Raw genomic sequence first — 21959 nt, 5'->3', positions numbered from 1 at the left:
GAGGCTGTGTGAAGGCTTTGTGAAGGCTTTGTGGAGGCTGTGTGGAGGCTGTGTGAAGGCTTTGTGGAGGCTGTGTAAAGGCTTTGTGGAGGCTGTATGGAGGCTGTGTGAAGGCTGTATGGAGGCTGTGTGGAGGCTGTGTGGAGGCTGTGTGGAGGCTGTGTGGAGGCTGTGTGAAGGCTGTGTGGAGGCTGTGTGGAGGCTGTATGGAGGCTGTGTAAAGGCTTTGTGAAGGCTGTATGGAGGCTGTGTGAAGGCTGTGTGGAGGCTGTGTGGAGGCTGTGTGAAGGCTGTATGGAGGCTGTGTGAAGGCTTTGTGAAGGCTGTGTGGAGGCTGTGTGGAGGCTGTGTGGAGGCTGTGTGAAGGCTGTGTGAAGGCTTTGTGAAGGCTTGTGAAGGCTGTGTGGAGGCTGTGTGGAGGCTGTGTGAAGGCTGTGTGAAGGCAGTAAACCTTTGCTACGTTTAGATGAGATGAATGAGTTCATTTCAGACCAACAGGAAGCGTCGACTCGATGAGTTTGGATTTACTCTCGGAGTCAAACTCGGCTGTTTTGCATTCATGGGATCGGAGAATCCGATTAAGGATTATTTGTTTGGTTGAGTCGTTGATGCGGAACATCGCCCAGGAAGTCTGTGGAATCAGGAATAAAGACGCTTCATTGAGCTGCTTAAAGTGACTCCGATTCAGCAGGCTGGAGGTCAGATGATGGATTAAGGCATGAAGTGACTGTATGCTCACTTCAGTCACAGTGATGTCTGCTTTTTAAAATGTAAATCAGAAGCTTCCTCCAGCCGTGTAGCATCGCTGCTACATCACACTCTCTGTTTGGCCCTCTACCAGCGGCTCCTATGGCTTTTGTTCCTCTGAAAGTGGCCTTTATCCTCCAGTTTTGTTGATTTTTCTCCATGTGTGGGAGGAATTTTCTTGTCTTCTCTCTGATATTTGGCAGGGCGATGAAGCATTTGCTCTTGGCAACGTTGAAAAGCCCCCCAAAGACTCTCTCTGGGGGCTTTTGTAGCCTTTCAGTGCACTTCCCAGTGATGGACAGGCAGCTCCGCTCGCCCACATTTCAGCCTTTTTCCTCCAAAATGTCCTTTGTTGATTTTTCGTGGTTCCCTTTTCTTCCTTTCAGGACTTTTTCAGGAAAAGTCGGATGCTTTGGGGCCGTGAGTGTAATTGCTGTCACGATGGAGCAGAAGTTAGTCGGGCTCCCACGTCGCCCAATCATGTTTTCATCATCAGGAGAAGTTTTTTCTTTGGGTATGTAATAAATCTCCCCTCTGACATGCTACATTTATTCTGAATGCAGGCACGAAGAAAGACCCCAGGATTTATTTTCCTCTCTTTACTTGAACACCAAGCCTTGTAACAAGCTGAGGCAGATCATTGTTACTGCTTCGCCCTCACTGGTCCTGCAGAGGAGCGGTTTGCACACCAACACATTCCGATGCTGCAGAGGAATTCCAGAGGTATTCACACCGGAATGACTTCACTCCGCGTCTTACTGGACTGAGAGGGAAACTGTGGCTGCGCTAACACTAATATGCTAATCGTAAAGAGTAGTTCACTAATATTTATTTGCACTTTATATTTTATATTTAGATTTATATTCATATTTTATACTGTATTTTATTTTATTCTGGAGTAACCTCACAACATTGGAAGCTCAAAACATTGTCCTGAGCCGTATGCAGCGAAGTTTCGTTCTGTATACACCCTGTGCATGCAAAATGATAATAAAGTCAGTCTAAGTCTAATGCTAAAGCACTTCAAAACATCGTATTTAGCTGAAGTTGATGCTAAAGCGCTATAAAAATACTTTATGTAGCAGCAGATAATGCTAAAGTCCCATAAAAACATTTAGCAGAAGCTAATGCTAAACTGCTAATTTCAAAATAACCATGCGCTAAGGATGCATAGCATTTCATTGACACATGATGGCTACCAACGTGGTTGAAATTGTTGCTTTGGCAGTAACTAATTACTATTGTGGTATAGGGCTTTAGCGTTAGCATGGCTAATGTTTATGATTAGCACTTAGTTAGTACAATTAACGTTTTACTTAGTGGTGTGTGGAAAATGTATTTATGGGGAGCTAAGTGCGCTAGATGAAGAATTAGCTCTGCTATTAGCACATTAGCAGATTAGCAGTGTTTCAGTCAATGTTTTTATGCATATTTTGAAGTAGTTTGAGAAAATTTAAAATAACTTTCTAAGTTTTTCATAAAAGTTAAAAGTTTTTCTGCTTGGCTGAGGTGATTTTTTTCTTTTCCAATAAAGAGTTATTGCTTAAAGCGAGAGATAAAAACTCAAGACGTTTGCTACATGCTAGTTTGCTACCTCTACTTCCTGTTTTCCAGCCGGTGTAGCATTAACATCTGGTTGACTTGCTTCAAGCTAGCAGACAGAAACACGCCTAATTCACATTTCCATTTTCCCAGCATTTAAAAGTTCACGTAACAATTGGACGAACACATAACTGCTAATGAAGGTAATAGATTCTCTGAGGCCAACATAATAATAATAATAATAATAATAATGATATTAATAATAATAATGATATTGTTCAGTCTGATGTACCGGCCTTTTACTGCTCCACAGAAACTGTTGATTTCCTAGGAAATAAAGTCTACAGCAGATAAATGCGTCTCTGTGACTGTAGCTGAGTCATTAGTTCCCTGATCCCTGTCTGTCGGCCTGACAGCCTGTCTGTTGGCCTGGTGGTTTGTCAGCCTGTCTGTCGGCCTGCTGGTCTGTTGTGACGTCGGCCTGTATGGCAGTCTGGTGGTCTGTCTGTCTGTCTGGTGGTCTGTCGTGACGTCAGCCTGTCTGTCTGGTGGCCTGACAGCCTGTCTGTCTGTCTGGTGGCCTGACAGCCTGCCTGTCTGTCTGGTGGTCTGTCAGCCTGTCTGGCGGCCTGGTGGTCTGTCGTGACGTCAGCCTGTCTGTCTGGCGGCCTGACAGCCTGTCTGTCGGCCTGATGGTTTGTTGTGACGCCAGCCTGTCTGTCGGTCTGTCAGCCTGGTGGTCTGTCGTGACATCAGCCTGTCTGTCGGTCTGTCGGCCTGGTGGTCTGTCGTGACGTCAGCCTGTCTGTCGGTCTGTCGGCCTGGTGGTCTGTCGTGACGTCAGCCTGTCTGTCGGTCTGTCGGCCTGTCAGCCTGTCTGTCGGCCTGGTGGTCTGTTGTGACGTCGGCCTGTATGGCAGTCTGGTGGTCTGTCTGGCGGCCTGGTGGTCTGTCGTGACGTCAGCCTGTCTGTCTGGCGGCCTGACAGCCTGTCTGGTGGTCTGTCAGCCTGTCTGTTGGCCTGGTGGTCTGTTGTGATGTCAGCCTGTCTGTCTGTCTGGCGGCCTGACAGCCTGTCTGTCGGCCTGGTGGTTTGTCGTGACGCCAGCCTGTCTGTCGGTCTGTCAGCCTGGTGGTCTGTCGTGACGTCAGCCTGTCAGCCGGTCTGTCGGCCTGGTGGTCTGTCGTGACGTCAGCCGGTCTGTCGGCCTGGTGGTCTGTCGTGACGTCTGTCTGTCGGTCGGTCTGTCGGCCTGGTGGTCTGTCGTGACGTCAGCCTGTCTGTCGGTCTGTCGGCCTGGTGGTCTGTCGTGACGTCAGCCTGTCTGTCGGCCTGTCGGCCTGGTGGTCTGTCGTGACGTCAGCCTCCTCCCCCTCCAGCCTGTGCAGTTCGTGTGTTTAACTCGCCAGGCGCTGCTCTGCCATGTTCAGCTGAAAACCGACTGATTCTTTCTGGGTTAAAGTTTCATGACTGGAATTTGTTGCGTCTGTTTTTCATTAGTTGGATGATTTAAAGTTGCTCAAACACTCATAAGTTCATCATGTTGTTGACATCAGAACCTCCTCCCTTCAGGGTTTCATCTTCATGCAGCTTAATTTGTCCAGTGTGAAATATTCAGATATTTCACAGGGTTCTGGTTCTGGTTCTGGTCTCCATCACTTCTCCTCCTTTGGTCCAAATAATCACCTTTCTGTCTCGTCTTCATCATTCAGGCTGCTCTGCAGGAGTTGAAATCCTGTTTTCTCAGGACTTTTCCTGATTATTGGTGAGAAAACAGATGGAAATGTTTTAGTTTTATTTATGTGCTTAAAGTGAATCTCTTGTTTGATGTCAGATGAAAAGAAACTAAAGATTCTTTCCCATTTTGGCTTTTTTATATTTTTCCCTTTCTCCCCTTTTTTCCATTTTTCCATTTGTTTGTTTTATTTCCTATTTTTCTTCTTTTCTTTTTTCCCTTTTTTTGCTTTTCTTTCTTGTTTTTTTGGTCTTTTGAATTTTTTAAAAACTTTTTTTTGTTTTTTTTCCACTTTCTCCCTTTTTTCTTTTGCTTCATGTTTTTCTTCTTTCCCTCTTTTTTATTAATAAATTTTTCTTTTAATCATTTTTGGTGATTATTTTACAGCCTTGTTTTTTGTTGTAATCATTTCTAGTTTTACATCGGGTTGATTCTCAGTAACGATCATTTTCCTGCCATGTTTAAGTTGATTTTAGGATAGATTATCTTCCTCTGTTGATGCTGAACTCAACCTGCTCAGCTCCTCGTTCTTCAGCCATTAAACTCATCCGTCCAGTGCAGCTGCTGCTCTGTGATTGGCGGCTCTGCAGTGACTTTTCTAAACGATGTAAGGACAGAAAAGTATTTTCCAGCGCCGTGTCCCATCAGAGCAGTGTGAGGAAACAGCCTGGATTTTGTTTTATTGTGAAAATATCTGGAAACGAGACAAAATGATTCAGTCTTTGTTTCATAATCAAGTGCAGCTCTGCCTCAGTCTTTCTGTCTCTTAATGACATATTTTAAAATATTTTTATTATTTAATTTGGATAATAAAAGGTATATAATCCTGGAGAAGCTTTGGTTTAATGAAGAGACCAGCAGGTTTTTATCTCTGACCTCACAGTCTGGCAGAAACTATGGAGCAAACAGTTTAGATAAAGTGTTCGAACGAACGGAGCTCGTTACTTTAACAGAGCCGTTATCAGGAACAGCTTATCTACACCTGATTTCTCCTCTTTTTCTCCTTCTTTTCTCCTCTTTTTCTCCTTCTTTTCTGCCGCGTTCCTCATCTGTTTGTCATTCGGTGTGTTTTTATTTTACTGCTGCTAATCCGCGGCGTGGCCATGCCTGAAACACAAGTGCAGATTAAAATTAGACCGTGAGATTAGAGTTTGGCATGTCGGTGTTTCTGTGGAGCCAACAGAGCCGGGAACGCACAGCCGCTCCAGATACTTTAATTAGGACAAGAAGAGGATATTTATAACTTTTTACCAGGAGTTTAACTCTTTAAACTTTGAGTTAAATTAAACCATGATTTGATAAAGTGCATAACTTTGTTTGGTCTGTCGTATGCCGGGAACAGCTGCGTTTTAGAGGATGAATGCAGATCGTCATGGTAACTGATTATGAATGTAGAGCTGCAGCTAATAATTATTTTAAATAAATTATTCTGTCGATTAATCAATTCAAAAAGAAATTGCCATATTCTGCAGATTTCAGGAGGAAAATCCTGATGGAGGTCAAGTATTTCCTGAAACAAAACCTGAAGAGTCTGGATGAACCAGCAGAGCGTTTTGTTCGGCCTTTATTTGGCCTCAGATCCTCCAGCAGCAGCTTTTGCTTCCAGTTCGGTCCGGTCAGTCTGGGAGTCCGCTCCGTCTTTTCCTGCCTCCTGCAGTCAGAAACCGAACCTGCAGCGCTTTCATCAGGAAGGAGGAAACAAACGTCAGGCTGTTTGTTTGGCGTCTGGGTGGGTCTGTGTCCGTCCCGTCCAACGAGACACAGACAGACAGACAGAGACACAGACAGACAGAGACAGACAGAGACACAGACAGACAGAGACAGACAGACAGAGACACAGACAGACAGACAGAGACAGACAGAGACACAGACAGACAGAGACAGACAGACAGAGACACAGACAGACAGACAGACAGACAGAGACAGACAGACAGACACAGACAGACAGACAGGACAGTCCTCGGTCCATCTGCGTCTCAAAGTGACAGTAAAGTGGATTCTCCAGACGCCTCATTCTGACCTTCTGTCTCGTGAACACAGAGCCGCTGGGCTGGAAGAGAAAAGCAGTTGTTGCGTTACCTTGGAAACGGTTTCAGTGGATCTGATTTCCCTCTTGGTGCCAGATGTTGACAGATGTGCAGGAGCTCATCTGTCTGTTCAAGAACGTGGCAGCAACAAGTTTTTGAACGAAAAGTGATAGTTTTTGATTAATTGTGATTAATTGATCACAGAAGCTGAAATGTAATCATAATATTGGCTGAATAAAGACACAAATCACCAGAACAACGATTTTAAAATGTTGAGAAAAAAACGTTTTACTGAGAAAAAAGCTCCTATTCAGGACCTGACAGCTGCTTCTTTCTTCTTAATAAACTCAATCTTTTCAAACTCCTTTCAAATTACATCAGATATTGAACCATCGCCATGGTTACGGTGGCGCTGATCGGTGGGTTCCTCAGCATCACCACTCACAGACCTCAGACCGGTGGCCATCTTGTTTCAACCATTCAAACCAGCTGTACTGGTTGAGGGTCATGACCTTTGACCTTTGACCTTCTAACTGAGGGCTGTAGAGACAGAGATGAAACTCTGGTGTTGAGCTGAAACGATTAATCGGATTAATTGTGAAGAAGCGATTTTTGCAATAACCGGCTAATTTAGTAATTGATTAATTGTTAACTGGAATACACAGTCAGAGCATTAACAAAACAAAACTACAAAACATATACAGGAAAAAATTATCAAGGAATTGAATTATTGACATCTCTTAATGTATTTCTAGCCATATTAATCATTTGAAACAAATAAATGTATTTTTTCTCCCTTAAGGCTCCTGGATTCACCTGTTTGGTTTTGTTTTTTTTCTCCATGTCTGCATCGGATCATGTGTTAAATTAGTCAGAACATGTGAGAACCGGAGCGTGTGCAGCGTTAGATCTGATCTTTATTCACAGACTTCATGACTAATTTAGTCTGCTTATCAGGTATCAGTTATTTCTGTAAGAACAGCAGCTGCTTCCACCGCTGCTTGTAACCGAAACTCAGAGCCTGCAGTGTCTGAAGAGACCAGCAGGGGGCAGTGAGCGCTCTGAGCTCACAGAAAGCTCCTGTTTCTGGAGGCTTTCTGAGGAATGAACCCTGGATGAATCCTGGCAGGTTTTCAGATTGTTCAGGATCCATAAACACAAACCGCCTCCGTCAGCTCTTAGCTGCTCCTTCCTCTCTACAAACCGCCTCATGTCCGCCTGCGTTCCCCCTCTGGTTCTTATCTTGGTGATCAGATCGTATAGTAAATATCGTGGTAAATACGTCGGATGGTAAATATGCAGTTTCTGTGAGCAGAACAGAAACATGGCCACCATTTTGTCAGCCAGAGAAGAAGACGCCTCCTCTGCGTCTGAAACCTCGTGAGTCATGTTGAGACTGCGGCCATGTTGATGTCCCATGGATCCAACATGGCTTCCATTAACCGTCCCTCTGAAACCAGAGGGACATCCTTGACCTTTGACCTCCCTGTACAGAGCGTTGCTTTGGTTGTCTGCAGCCATGAGGCGGGTGGCTTATTTTATTGGCTTAATAATAAAAATAGAAGTTTGAAGACGGTTTAAAGTTTGTTTTCTGATGGAAAAGTTGCAACAAAGAAAAAATGTTGTTGGAAACATTTGAATCTGCATCAGGCTGTTTCCAGTCTGGACTTAAAAAAACTGAGAAAACACAAGAAGTGCTGTTTCTGACTGATTTTTTCCTGTTAGCAAACCATGAGGATAATGACTGGATGTAAATGTTTTGGAGTCTGAACTTGATAAAATGCTATTTAACGGTTTGGACCTGCTGTCGTCTGGACCAGCCTGTCGGACTTCTTTGGGTTCGTTTGGAGCAGATCAGAGAAAACAATCGACTCTGGTTGTTCCCACTTTCCATGCAGTGATCTCTTGACTCCAGCTTTCCACGGCGCTCACGTGTTTCCTTCTGCGCCGCTGGAACAATGCAGCTCAGGAAGCTGGTGGAACGGAGCCAGACTGCTGGGCTGGCGCTGGTCAGTGCGTCCCAACGCTCCCAGTCCATCGGCTCTGGATCTGTGGAGGGAATAACGGCTCCTGGTTCTTCAGACCCAACTCGGCGATGTCCCTCTGGCTGGTGAGTCTGTCAGGGGTCAGGGGTCAAACCCGACAACACAGCGTCAGGACTGATGCTTTGGATTGTTTTGAAACTGCTTTTAGCAACGAGCATAAAAGATTTCTGGAATCGTTTTTCTTTACATTTAATCAAGAGCCTCCAAGAAAACAGGAAAAAGTTAGAAATGAACAATAATTTTGGTTATTTAGTTTGTCATGAGAAGAAAAGAAATGCAAAAGTTTATGTTTCAAAGTCAAATTTTCACTGTTATTCATTAATTTGTAATTGTCACAGATCCAAACTAAATATTCAGAGCTAAATATTTAGTCAGCAAACTATATATTTAGATGGGGGCTAAATAATTAGTTAGTAAGTTAGTTACTTAGTTTGAGGGTAAATATTTAGTTGATATGCTTTATAGTTATCAAGCCAGATATATAACTTTTGGATAAATATTTAGTTTATTTCTAGTTTTAGCTTCAAACTAGAAATTTAGTTTGAATCTAAATAAACTAAACATTTAGTTTGAAGCTAATTGTTTAGTTTGAAGTTTGAAATGAATAAATATTGAGAAAACAGTTGGACTTCAGTCGAGTTTTCAGATGGACGGTTCTGATGTTCTGGTTCTGATGGCCGTTTTTATGGATGTTTTCTGACCGGATTGCCTGAAGGAGTCGGTTCCCATTCACACGATGATGTCACCACCTGCAGACTCGCGTTCTGACAGCATGACTGGTCACTTCCTGTTCTGAGGGGAACAATGACCCATAACCCGGTGACCTCTGGTCTAACCAGGCTGAGCGCTCAGCCGGCCCGGTGTGACCCGGCCGAAACCGACCCATTGTTTGTCCTGCAGAGAACAGGAAGACAACAGTTTGGTTCCTTGTCTGTTTGCCAGGATTGTTTCAGTTCTGGAGCTGAGCAGTAACTGGTGATGTTGACTGCAGTAACTGGTTACATTGACTGCAGTAACTGGTGACGTTGACTGCAGTAACTGGTGACATTGACTGCAGTAACTGGTGACATTGACTGCAGTAACTGGTGACGTTGACTGCAGTAACTGGTTACATTGACTGCAGTAACTGGTTACGTTGACTGCAGTAACTGGTGACATTGACTGCAGTAACTGGTGACATTGACTGCAGTAACTGGTGACGTTGACTGCAGTAACTGGTTACATTGACTGCAGTAACTGGTTACATTGACTACAGTAACTGGTGACATTGACTGCAGTAACTGGTTACATTGACTACAGTAACTGGTGACGTTGACTGCAGTAACTGGTTACATTGACTGCAGTAACTGGTTACATTGACTGCAGTAACTGGTGACATTGACTGCAGTAACTGGTGACATTGACTGCAGTAACTGGTGACATTGACTGCAGTAACTGGTGACGTTGACTGCAGTAACTGGTTACATTGACTGCAGTAACTGGTGACATTGACTGCAGTAACTGGTGACATTGACTGCAGTAACTGGTGACATTGACTGCAGTAACTGGTTACGTTGACTGCAGTAACTGGTGACGTTGACTGCAGTAACTGGTGACATTGACTGCAGTAACTGGTGACGTTGACTGCAGTAACTGGTGACGTTGACTGCAGTAACTGGTGACGTTGACTGCAGTAACTGGTGACGTTGACTGCAGTAACTGGTGACGTTGACTGCAGTAACTGGTGACGTTGACTGCAGTAACTGGTGACGTTGACTGCAGTAACTGGTGACGTTGACTGCAGTAACTGGTGACGTTGACTGCAGTAACTGGTGACGTTGACTGCAGTAACTGGTGACGTTGACTGCAGTAACTGGTGACGTTGACTGCAGTAACTGGTGACGTTGACTGCAGTAACTGGTGACGTTGACTGCAGTAACTGGTGACGTTGACTGCAGTAACTGGTGACGTTGACTGCAGTAACTGGTGACGTTGACTGCAGTAACTGGTTACGTTGACTGCAGTAACTGGTTACGTTGACTGCAGTAACTGGTTACGTTGACTGCAGTAACTGGTTACGTTGACTGCAGTAACTGGTTACGTTGACTGCAGTAACTGGTTACGTTGACTGCAGTAACTGGTTACATTGACTGCAGTAACTGGTTACATTGACTGCAGTAACTGGTTACATTGACTGCAGTAACTGGTGACGTTGACTGCAGTAACTGGTGACGTTGACTGCAGTAACTGGTTACATTGACTGCAGTAACTGGTGACATTGACTGCAGTAACTGGTGACGTTGACTGCAGTAACTGGTTACATTGACTGCAGTAACTGGTTACGTTGACTGCAGTAACTGGTGACGTTGACTGCAGTAACTGGTGACGTTGACTGCAGTAACTGGTGACGTTGACTGCAGTAACTGGTTACATTGACTGCAGTAACTGGTTACGTTGACTGCAGTAACTGGTGACGTTGACTGCAGTAACTGGTGACGTTGACTGCAGTAACTGGTTACATTGACTGCAGTAACTCATAAGAGGGCCTTTAGCACAGTGATGGTCTTTTCCAGCGTCCAATCAGATCAGTTTGAAGCAGAAATTAACCCTTGGTTGGCTGAGAGAAGCTGCTGCTGTTAGCGGATGTTAGCAGTTTAGCGGATGTTAGCGGATGTAGCTGTGCGTCAGATTTACTGCCACACCCAAAGCGAGTTCATACTAAGGTTCTAGCTGGAGATGAACTGATCTGATCTGTATTGGTCCCGATGTTGACAATAATTTGGATATCTGTGACGATCTATTCAGTCTAGTTCTATGCGTTATTATTTATTTTACTTTATCTTTAGAATTCCTGATTAAACTTTCTGAACCATTGTAAGAGAAGATATTTTGTTACTTTGTTTCTTTATTTATTTTACATTGGCTGTTATTCTCCTGATTCCACTGACTGAATAAATTATATTTGTTTTTACATGTTTGGCCAAACTTAGACAACTATATTTAATTGCTCTGTAATGTTACCAAATTGATTTAGTTCATTTTTGTCTGTATTTGAAAAAAAAAGGAAACGTTTTAAATCAGTTCGGTTGTTTTTCTGTATCAACTGATACTCAGATATCGGTATCGGTATCGGATGTGAAAAAACTGGATCGGTGCATCTATAGTTCCAGCTCTGGAATCTTGTGTGCAAAAAATATTTTAAAATTACACATATTAAATCTTTTCTCAGAACCTTGAACGGTTGGTTGTGGGTTCGGTGAGAAAGCGGTTCTGTATCATTTGTTCTGGTTCCATCAGGCGGGTTGGACCGATTCCAGATTAAAACGCTCCGTCGTTTCCCCGCGCCGTCGTTTCTACATTAAACTGCAGACGCCCCACTGCCCCCCCAGCCTTTTCCCATCATTCTAAGTGCCTGGCTCCATACCAGGCGGTTCTGCCCGACCCAAAACGCCCCGCCCATTTCTGTCCTTAATGTCGCTGCATCCAGAGACGGAAGGCTTGTTGGACTGAGGGATGGCACAGGAGAAGAGATGTGATTTTGCTTTAATTGGACAGAAAGTGTCCTGTTTTCGTCCCTGGTGAGACGAGCAGAGCCGGACTGGTCCAGGACGGGTCCAGGACAGGATGGGAGGACTTCACTGGTGCCTCCACATTGTCGTCAGTTGGGCGAAATTGTTCTTCTACTGCATCTTTCCGTTTTGGAAGCTGAGGAGCGGCAGCAGCCAGGTACAGCGGTGCAGCATTGAGAGGCTGAAGGACGGCTGCAGGAAATGATTTCGGTTTTTATCCTCAGTTTGTTCAGATTTCTGGTTTCTAAAAGCAGCTGGAAAACATCGAGCCTCTCACTGGAGAACAGTTGCTTCTCTGAGGTCATTGCTAACGTCTTTCCACCCTGATGCTGTGCTAACACACACACACACACATGCACACACACGTATGCAGACTTTACTGGACATCTGCCTGGAGTATTAGGAATAATGATGCTGTGTTAACTTCCTGTCTTGTTCTTGCTGAATATTGTGAGATTTTTGCTCATTTTGAGCTTCTGCATCTTAAAAATTCAGGAAATATCGTCTACTAAATATCTCATCCAAGCAGTTGCTGCTGTAGCAGTCAGGAACTCAGTGTTTCAGCTGTTTTTCAGTTTTCTGGAAGTTTGTTCCAGATTTGTGGTGCATAGAAGCTGAATGCTGCGTCTCCAGGTTTGGTTCTGGTTCTGCTCTGCGTCAGAACCAGAACCAGATGACCTGAGAGGTCTGGAAGGTTGCTATGACAACAGCAGCTCCTGGAAATGTTCTTCAGCTGATGGAGGGCCGACTCTATGTGAAGGTTAACGTCAGAGTTCAGCCTAATCTCTAGTTTCCAGCTCTAGATCTATTTCTTGGCTAGGCTACTTAGCGGAAGCAGAAGCTAATGCTAAACCAATACTTTCACTATCATGCCTGCCCTTAAGCAACGATTTAATTTTGACATAAACATGTTCTATAACACCTTTAGTTACTGTGTTTGTCTATATCTGGCTCTCTGCTGTCTGTCTTTTGTTTTTTTCTTGTATGAAATGATTATTGAGAAAAAAAGAGAGAAAACTTGAGAGGAAGAAGAACTGCTGTGTCCATATCGCCTTCAAAATAAGAGCATGAATATTTGAAGTCGATAACCATCTGAAAGTTTACAAAACAGCCAAATCAATTAGCTCGTTAGAAACTATATGGAAAAATTTATCTGAAGTTAAGTTGGCTAAAGCGCTAAGAGATTAGCAGATTATCAGATTAGTGAAATTGCTATGGAGTATTACACAGAGGAAGATGAGACACCAGAACCAAGGATGATGCAGGAATTCAATCAAAGGAGCCACAACCAAACATTACATTAAAGTGAACATAATTCACAGAAACCAAATATTTCTCTTTAAAACATCCTTTGTATTGATTTGATATATTTGTGAGTCATAATAATCAACATTACAAGAAATTACGGCTTGAAACATTTCAGTCTATGTCCCTGATTTCAGAAAGGGACATTTGTATATTATATCCATCCACTTCACAAAGAATATTTAACGTTTCTCCTGTTTGTAGTTTCCTGCTCTGGTTGGTTTCCTTCATGCTGTGGCTGCAGGCGGCCTGCAGGGGGCGGCGTTGAGCTCTGTGCCGATTGGCTGCAGCTCCTTCAGAGGACAGAGAAACGTTTCAGCACATGTGAGCTGAGGGGGGCATTGTTTCAGCCCAGGGGAGTCAGAGCGGGGCAGGGTGTGTCCCTGGTGGGGGGGGAGGGGCTTCTTCCTCTCTGTGTCAACAACCCCCCCCCCAGCCCCCACCCAACCCATGTGAGGACACGCCCCCCTCTGTCATCACTTCTTCCTATTTCTGCTGCTCTCTGGGCTCATTTTGCCTCGTGGCCACCAGAGGGCGCTGCAGGTACAGCTGGGAACAGCCTGAGGTCCTGCTGAGCTCGTCTTCATCATCTTCCTCTTCATGACGACCTCCAGATTCTGTCCGTCACCATGGTAATTAAAGCTGGTACCAAGGCCTGCTGGGAAATAAAGATTCTCCATGAGGATCATCAGCAGAAAGAAATCTGAAATGTTCTGGTAGACTGCTTTGTTCATTTATCTCTGTTGGTTATTTTTCTTCCACTCAACTTTCCATTAGAATTGTAGTCCTGCTACTGCTTTCTAACTCTCTCGACCTGCTTACCTGTTTCTCTCCTAGATGAAGCCACTAAAGGAGCTGTTACTACCACTGACGTTTTACAGTAACAGTAGTTATGGTTTCATCCTGATCAAACTTTTAAAATGTCGTAAAAATGCAAAGTTTCTGTGTTTCCATGAACTGGTTCAGAGAACCATAAAGCGTGATGTCATCATGTTGACGCTACGCATGGCTGGAATAAACAGGAAGTAGAAGATGCTAACTAGCATGTAGCTCGAGGTTTGGTGCCTCTGGTCAGGCACAGAGCCACCAGTGGATGGCAGCGTTGAGTCATTAGAACATGTTTTCATCTCCACTTTAACTCTTCATTGTTCAAGAAAAGACAAAAAAACAAAAAAAAAATTGAGAAATTTATTCTGAATTTTGCCGTTTCTGTTAAGCTTTTCTAATGCGATACTTTGTAAAAAGTCAACGGAGTCACAGCTTTATGAAGTTCTCTTGGTTCAGTTCTTGGCTTCTGGTTCTGGCTCAGGTTCTGGTTCTGGTTCTGGTTCAGCTGGAGGTTTCTTTCTGTTAACTGGGAGTTTTTTCTCTCCACTGTCACCACATGCTGTGCAGGAACAGGTTAGCGATCAGCCGGTTGGTTCCAGTTATCGGAATCTGTTTTCATTTTATTTTATTTTATGGCAAGCCATTTTAACATAAAATCAGCTTCACTGCACTTTTATTCCAGAAATCTGAAACTGGTTTATAGACAGACATATTAGTTTATTAATATAATTAATAATCTAATTACATTCTGACTAGTCTTTAGTAATTAGACAGAGGCTTTTACAAATTCGCTGTAACACAGACTGCTACAGGAGATCTTTTCTGCAAACAGCCATCAGCTACAATAACTCTTTGAATTAATGAGTTAAAACAACATTGATTTTCTCTTTGGGAATCAATACAGTGTTTTTTCAATTGAATTGATATTAAATAAATTATGCCAGATTTATCATTAAGTTGTCTTTAATTATAAATATCTGCAATTAATTACTGACTTTCTGAAACATTTTCCAGGTATTAGCAACTAAATTATAACTAGTCATGTAGTAAGTTTAAGAAGATTTTTTTACTTATAATATCTCTAATTAAAGATGTATTAAAGATATAAGATTCAACTTTTGCAGAGATTTTGAGCAAATTATGACTCAGCAAAACTAAATTAGTGATTTCTACAACTGTTAGTTTGACTCCAAATGAATTAGAGATATAATGAAGTTTTTAAAAAATCCAGATTAATTTTTTATTTCAGATATTTCTATCAACATTTTGACCAGTCAGAATGACGTCACTGATACTTTGAATAATTATTCTGTCAGGTTGTCGTTTCTCTGAGCTTCACGCTAATGAGATTAGCTCATTAGCACCTGGATGCTAACTCTTCAGTTTCAGCTTTTATTTTGCTTTAACTTCAGCATCAAAGTTGAATTTGACTTAATTTCAGAGCCTCGTTTTGAAAGATGCCAGGTCTGAAGACGGAGTGGACTTTCTTTTTAGCCGGGCGTCTCAGTGTGGAGGAAATGCCAGCAGATTGTGTGTGTGTGGGGGGGTGGTGCGTGTGTTTCTGGGCGTGTCTGGTTCTGTGTGTTTGAACAGTGTGTGAGAAACTGGCAGACCTGAATACAACACAGCGGCTGATTGTGAACCTGAGAGGGTGTGTGTTTACGGTTGTGTGTTTATGGCAACGGAGGGTGTGTGTTTACGGTTGTGTGTTTATGGCAACGGAGGGTGTGTGTTTACGGTTGTGTGTTTACGGTGACGGACGGTGTGTGTTTATGGCAACGGAGGGTGTGTGTTTATGGGTGTGTGTTTACGGTGACGGACGGAGTGTGTTTGTTTGTGTTGCGTCATCAGGAGCTTCCAGTCCAGGTCCGAACACCGGGCATGCTGGGAAAACCTCCGACTGGATGGAGAACATCTGAGAACGTCAGTCTATCTCAGATTTTAAAAAAACTAAAACTATTGATACTTTTCTCATTTTTCATCTTAGAAACAAATAACTTTTATGTAATTTATGAATAACCTGAACTGAAGTAAAAAAAAAAACAACCTTTCTTTTACAAATAAAATCTGAAAAGTGTGGCGTGCATCACCCTTCTCTGGTCTTCTAGTTTAGATTCCACCCATTTTGAAGAGACTGAAGGTGAAGTTTAGTCTGGGCTTTGACTAGGCCATTCTAGCCCATAAATCAGCTTTGATCTGAACCATAACATCTCAACTCTTCTTCTGCTGATTTAACTCCGTCCATCCACAGCATGGTGCTGCCACCACCATGTCTTCTTCTCATTAGATTCTCACACCTTTTGTTTTACATAATATTTTATAGAATTTATTTTCTGTATTGGTTTTGCTGAAATTTGTAAGAAAGAAATTAAAGTTTTTGTCCAGATTTACATTTGAAGCAGTAGTGTATGTAAACGTATGGACCGGACTGGATGAGAATCTGATTTTCCTTCCTGCACATATTTAATGATGCTACTTGGGTTTTTCTATCCTGCATTTGTTTTGTTGAAAGTTTTAATCGCTCTAAATTAAAGAAAGAAAAGTTTTTTTGTTTTTAATGCAGATTTTCCAACCAGGACTGAGACTAAATGTCACGGCTGCATTTCCTGTTGTCAGGGGAAACGTGTTCATCTGAAGGGCAAACGAGGCAGAGCTGATGAAATATTAAAAAGGACGCAGAAACAGGAGGGGGAGGGGCAGAGGGGGCAATGAATGAAATGAAAGGCAGTGAGAGTCGGAGGTCTGAAGAGAGAGAGGGAGAAACGGGCGAGCGGAGCACCCCCTCCCCCAGCCGAACCCCCAGCTGGAGGAGAAACGCTTTGTGAAAGTTTCCCTCAGAGCGACGGAGCGGCTCAGAGGCAGCCTGGTTCTGATCCGGAGCGGACAGCGAAGCACGGTGCGGTCCAGAGGGGTCATGACCTTCCTGCAGCCGGCGGCTGGGCTCACCCTGAGGAAGCATCATGCCGTCTGTCTCCCTCAGCCTGCCTGCGGCTCGTACCTGGGTCTGCCTGTCCTGCATGTTCTGGGTGAGATCCGTCAGGGCCGAGCGGCGGCGCCAGGTCAGGAGATGCTCTGGGTGGTCCGACGTGTCGGGGGCTGGGTGCGGGGCGAGGGCCCGGCTGCGTGGGGCCTCTGAAATGAGCTGCTGCTTTCAGCTCAGGGAGAAAGTTTTAGATTCAGTGAGTTGGTTTCATGTGAAATGGTTTGGTTCTGATTTGTCTCAGAACGTTTGTTGGGTTTGGTCGTCATTAGACGTGTGAATCTTTTACTCTCATGTTTTCATTCTGAGTTTTGGTGTAATGATTGTTTCTGCTTCAATCTGTCGCCAAGCAAAAGATCCTCATGATCTGATCCAGTCTGAACGACAGATGGAGACATTAAACCACTTTTTCACTTTTATTCAGCTTTAAAGGACAGTTTTATGTTTAAGTAACTATATTAGTAATTATATTACACTTTTATAACACTATGTTCTAAAAATCCCATATGTATCACATATGACTTAAAAGAACGTTTACTTTGTAATCTTATCACCTTGAAATTGGGTCTCTGTCTCTTTAAGAAGCTTCTGCTCTTTCTGAAGCTCCACCTCCAGGAAGTCATCCCAACATGGCTCCTCTATCAACCCTTTAACGTTTTTACCAGCATTTCACTGAGCAGCAGCTGCTGTCACAAGCTCAGCAGCTCCACCTGCTGTTTGCTAATTACTGCTGGCTAGTCTGAAGGAGCTGAGTGGGGGAGGAGCTGCGCCTCCAAGGTGGAGCTAAGTCCACTCAGGCGTTTTCACAGCTGAATGGTTGCCATGGAGATGAAAGTATTTCTGAAACACGAAGGAATCAAGGCAACGCTCCAGAGAAAGACTTAACATGATGGAAAAACTAAAGTGGATTTTTTTTAATGATACTGTCCAAAGATTTAGACTGTTCCTTTTTAATGAAATGAAATGTTTTACATTGTATAAATGTAAAACATTTATAAATAAAACTCACAGGCCAATATGAAGATTATATACATTTTTATTAATGTATATAATCCTCAAATATGTGACCAAATATCTTTTTGGGACCAACATGGAGCCAAATCACATGGGACATTTTCACCGCTGCATGTACTTTAATGTGCATGAGTAAAATGCTTATTTTTATTCATTTGTTTTTTGGGATGGGGAACCAGAAGTTTCTCCATCCCAGGGGCCCTGGTTCTCCTGAATCCGGCCCTGGGAACTGGTCGTTATCCACTGGAAAAGCTGGAAAAATGTTTCCAATGCAACTTTAGGGAAGGAGTCCGAATGTTTCTGCTCCAGTGTGTCGGCGCTCACAGCCGGGTTGTGTTTGCATTCTGATCCGGTCCGGTCTGTGCTCCGGTCCGGTCCGGCCCGCGCTCCCCATGTTTGGACCTCCGTCTGACATTCCGTCTTTAAGCATTACGTTTGTGTGGGTGTGAAGCGGCGTTCCCGTCGCTGATCGCCGCTCTGAGATGAAAGCGGTCGGGTCTGAATGGACCTTTTCAGATCCGTCCCTCCTCATCGGGCCGCTCTCCTCCGGGACACGACCGCACCACCGGCGCCCGGCGGGGGGGCCGGATAATCTCACTGAGCTCTTCATCAGTTAATTACCATTCTTCCTTTTGAGGAACGGTGGGCGAGGTGGAGGGGCCGGGGCTCCGGGTCGTAAAGGAGCTCAAAGCCCCCCAGCTAAGCTGCGGGTCACTGATTGACTGGATCAGAGCACGGGGCGACAAAGCGGGCTCACTTAAAGGGGCGAGGTTCAATCTGAGCCCCGTGTTGAAGGCTGAGCTTTGTTTGGTGCTGAAGCCTCTTTAATTTGGACTCACCTTCCCTCCCCCTCCGGATCAGTTAATATCTCTGATTTAAAATCCTTTGTCAACTTAATCCTCAGCTATTTGCTTTTAGCTTCCTTTCCAAACACAATTCTACGTTTGCCAGGAACTTCTGGTCTTTTGCTTGAGCTGGAAAACAGTTTATATCTTTAAAGTGACACTTTGTTTGGTCCAGTTTCTGCAGAATAAACACAAAAACTGAGTCTCAGGGTTGAAAGTGTCCCAGGACAGGTTCAGGTTGGGAGTTGTTCTTGCTGAGCGTTTTAATTAATAATCAACTTCAGCTCATAGTTTCTGTTCACTTTCACTGCAGTAGGATCTTAATGATTAATGTCTGTAGAAAATCCTCCATTTAAAATCATATTTGGTGGCTTTAAGCCGATTGTTCTGAGTAGATCAGCTCAATACGTCCATCCACAGTCTTCATTGTCGTGACCTTTCACCCCACAGCTTTAAAGGACCTCCCAGAATGTTGAAAGCCTCCATTAGGACCATAAAACACTAAAAAAGGACAATTAGCAACTTGCAGATCAGGGAATCTCAATGTTTTTATTACAATAAACTAGGATTAGTAGTTTATCATTAAACTACTAATGATAAACTATAAATTTGTTTAGAACTACAAATGGACTTTATTAAATAATTTAACACTGTAAAGCTAATAATGTAAACACTTTGTCTGAAACTGTACAGTATAAATCAGTTTTATATCATATTAAATGTTTCAGAGCTCATTGTAACCAGATTATTATTTAGACAATCAGGTCTGGAGCTCATGTTGACTCTACAGCTGATGACTCCGTCATGAAGAGGAAATCTCAGGATGAAAGTCTGGGTTCCCCGTCCAGGAAACGGGCCACCTCAAAGAACCAGACAGGATCCGCTCCGCAACCTGGAGATTCAGGAGAAAGTTTGCTCCTGGATAAACGCTGATCCCTCCTCCAGCAGAAAGAAAATCCAGAGGAAAGTCCTGGGAAATGGCCGAAACGACTTGAAGGAGGCAGGAAATGAAGCCAAGACGCTTGGGGCAAACAGTCGGCGCAAAATAAACACAAAGCCGTCAGAGGAGAGCTTCGACCCACCAAACACGCTGAATAATTAATGAAGGCCAAAAAGGAGTCCAGAGATTTTCTCAGGTTTCTCAGAGACGACCTCAGAATAAAGCCAGAGTTTTCAAAGGTGTTGACATTCAGGAGTCGTTGTTATTCTGAATCAGATTGGTGCCAAGCGACTGGAAAAGGTGTCAGTCGGGGGGGATTTGATCTCAGAAACTGCGGCTGCTGATCAGAGGTGTGGATCCGATCCGTCTGAGCTCAGCAGCCGTTTTTTAAAAAAGTCCAGCACCACCTACTGAGGGACTCAAGGTGGTTTACTGTCACAAGCTGAACATGATGACTTTCACATGATGCTGATTTCTATTTATTTAAAATTTAATGGACATGCAGACAGAAAAGAAAATACATGAAGAAATAGAAGTAGAGGAGAGAAAGAATCCTGAGGAAACACTCCAGAAGTCGCCTGCAGAAAGAGAGAAAACACTAAACTTTTCTACGTTAGTGATTTTCTGACCACATCTAAATGAGAGTATTTTGAAAAGCTGCGATGGAAACACTTTTTTTGCGTCACATAAATCATGTGATCCACAACCGGATGTTACTACTGGTGGAAAAGACAAAGCAGACGACAGGAAGAAGGAGGAGGAGGATTTTTAATGACTTTTTGTATGAACAGACTTAGTCGTGTGATTTAAATTGCGTTTCTCAGTTAACAGAAACGTCGCCATTGTAAAATAGTTTTTCGACTTTAGTGAAATATTGACACTTTTGGCCGTTTGTAATGGAAGCAGGTTGTGACTGTTTACAGCTTCCTGTTGTCATCAGGACCGTCTCCACCTCCTCCTTTCCCAGCTTCAACCTCGTTTAAATCCTCTTCTCTTTCTCTCTGGAGTTATTTTGATCCCCAGCCTGTTGTAAGACGAGCGCTCCACGTTTTAAATCCAACATCTGACCCATCTGGTTGCTCTCGTTGCGTTGTGGCGATCGGTGATTTTTTTTTAGTCTGTGGCTGGTTTCATGTTTGAAACGTGTGAAGCAGCAGAATGATGGAAGTTAACACTTTGCTCCACTGATTTATGCAACTTGTGGAGCTTTATTTCGTCCTCCCACCCACCACCAGCAGACCCCCCGCTTTGTGTTCACTCCACTGGACACATTCGTCTCAACCCTCCCACGGCCTGAAGACTCAGGGATTCAGAATCAAACCGAGAGTCACTTCCACCTTTATCCTGTCAGAAAAATTACATCTTTTTTACTCCTATTTTAATGAAATAGTTGGGCTTTTTAACCCCCTTTCTTAACACAAAGGTTGTGTAATTTCATAGTTTGTTGCGTAAAAAGAGTCTAATTGCCATCATTCCCACAGCTCCACATGGTTTCATTGTCCTCTGGAAACCAGATCTGGTAATTGACCCTTTGACCTCTTGCAAGGTCCACAGACGTACCTAACGGACCTTTAAACCTATGTGGATCATGGAAGACATGATGCTGTAGAACAAAGTGTGACAATAGCAACACACGTGGCATCGGGACACTGTGAATTCCACACTATTGATCCCAGTTTACCTGAACTATTCAGAACAACAAACTCCCTTTAAAGACAGAATATCAAGGATTTCTCATGAAGAACAACCTGAAAATCCAAAATGGCATCCGTCCCAGATTAGCTGCTCTTTGCTGCTACAGTGCTGTGTAAAATGCTGAGTAATGGATAGGGGTTAGCTTGTTTTGCTAGCAGCAGTTGGCATACAATGAGCACTTCCAAACTGTTTTGTTTTCCTTCTCATTATCCATGAAAATACAATTGACCTTAGCTCACCTTAAGCCTTTGCTATCACAGTTAGCATGTGTCCAAAAGCTAATTATGATTTAGATTCATTTCAAAAATCCAGAAAATATTTTTTGCCTTCTGTAATCTAAAAGATTTAAGAAATTATGGGGAAATAATTTACATCAAGAATATTTAAAACCTTGTTTATCAAGGATCAGGGCAGCTAAAGTAGAAAGCTGATGGGACCGTCTATAGGTCACATTCTATACGCTGCGGTTCTACGCTGTCACTCAGGCACGTCAGGTTCATAAACTAACTTCTATGTTTCAGGGATGACATGTTACTGGTTCTAATGATTACCCTGGTAAAGAGTAGCATTCATATTTAGTTTTAAAGCTTGATAAAACTAAATATAATATTAAATTATGTTATTTAATATTAAAACAATATTAAGTTTATCAAAAAACGTCGAATGTTTTGTTGATGTTTATCTGGAAGGCAGTGAAACTACAGCAA

At 43.3% G+C, this 21959-nt stretch overlaps 2 protein-coding genes across 9 annotated transcripts in view; both read left to right on the top strand.

Annotated features, from left to right (window-relative positions):
• LOC114147794 (sterol 26-hydroxylase, mitochondrial-like) overlaps positions 1 to 7782 on the top strand; it is a 30465-nt gene extending 22683 nt beyond the window's left edge. Inside the window, exon 11 of the mRNA XM_028022422.1 lies at positions 7745 to 7782. The gene's annotated coding sequence lies outside the window, so the exon portion shown is untranslated. The remainder of the gene's footprint in view (positions 1 to 7744) is intronic.
• Positions 1 to 21959, top strand: part of tns1b (tensin 1b) — a 119964-nt gene that overhangs the window by 5927 nt on the left and 92078 nt on the right. The window contains exon 1 of one of the 8 annotated variants that reach the window (XM_028022416.1): positions 7964 to 8162. The exons of 6 other annotated variants lie outside the window; for them this stretch is intronic. In XM_028022416.1, coding sequence (XP_027878217.1) covers positions 8148 to 8162 — 15 coding nt within the window. In that variant the 5' untranslated portion in view covers positions 7964 to 8147. Of the gene's footprint in view, positions 1 to 7963; positions 8163 to 16723; positions 16805 to 21959 lie in introns of those variants that run through there. One more of the 8 variants, XM_028022409.1, reaches the window with a different exon arrangement.

The sequence above is a fragment of the Xiphophorus couchianus genome, chromosome 7 (genome assembly GCF_001444195.1).
Source record: "Xiphophorus couchianus chromosome 7, X_couchianus-1.0, whole genome shotgun sequence".
In the NCBI taxonomy this organism is placed as follows: Eukaryota; Metazoa; Chordata; class Actinopteri; order Cyprinodontiformes; family Poeciliidae; genus Xiphophorus; species Xiphophorus couchianus.
Note: the sequence above shows the minus strand (reverse complement) of the source record. Positions and strands in the feature narration are given on the sequence as shown.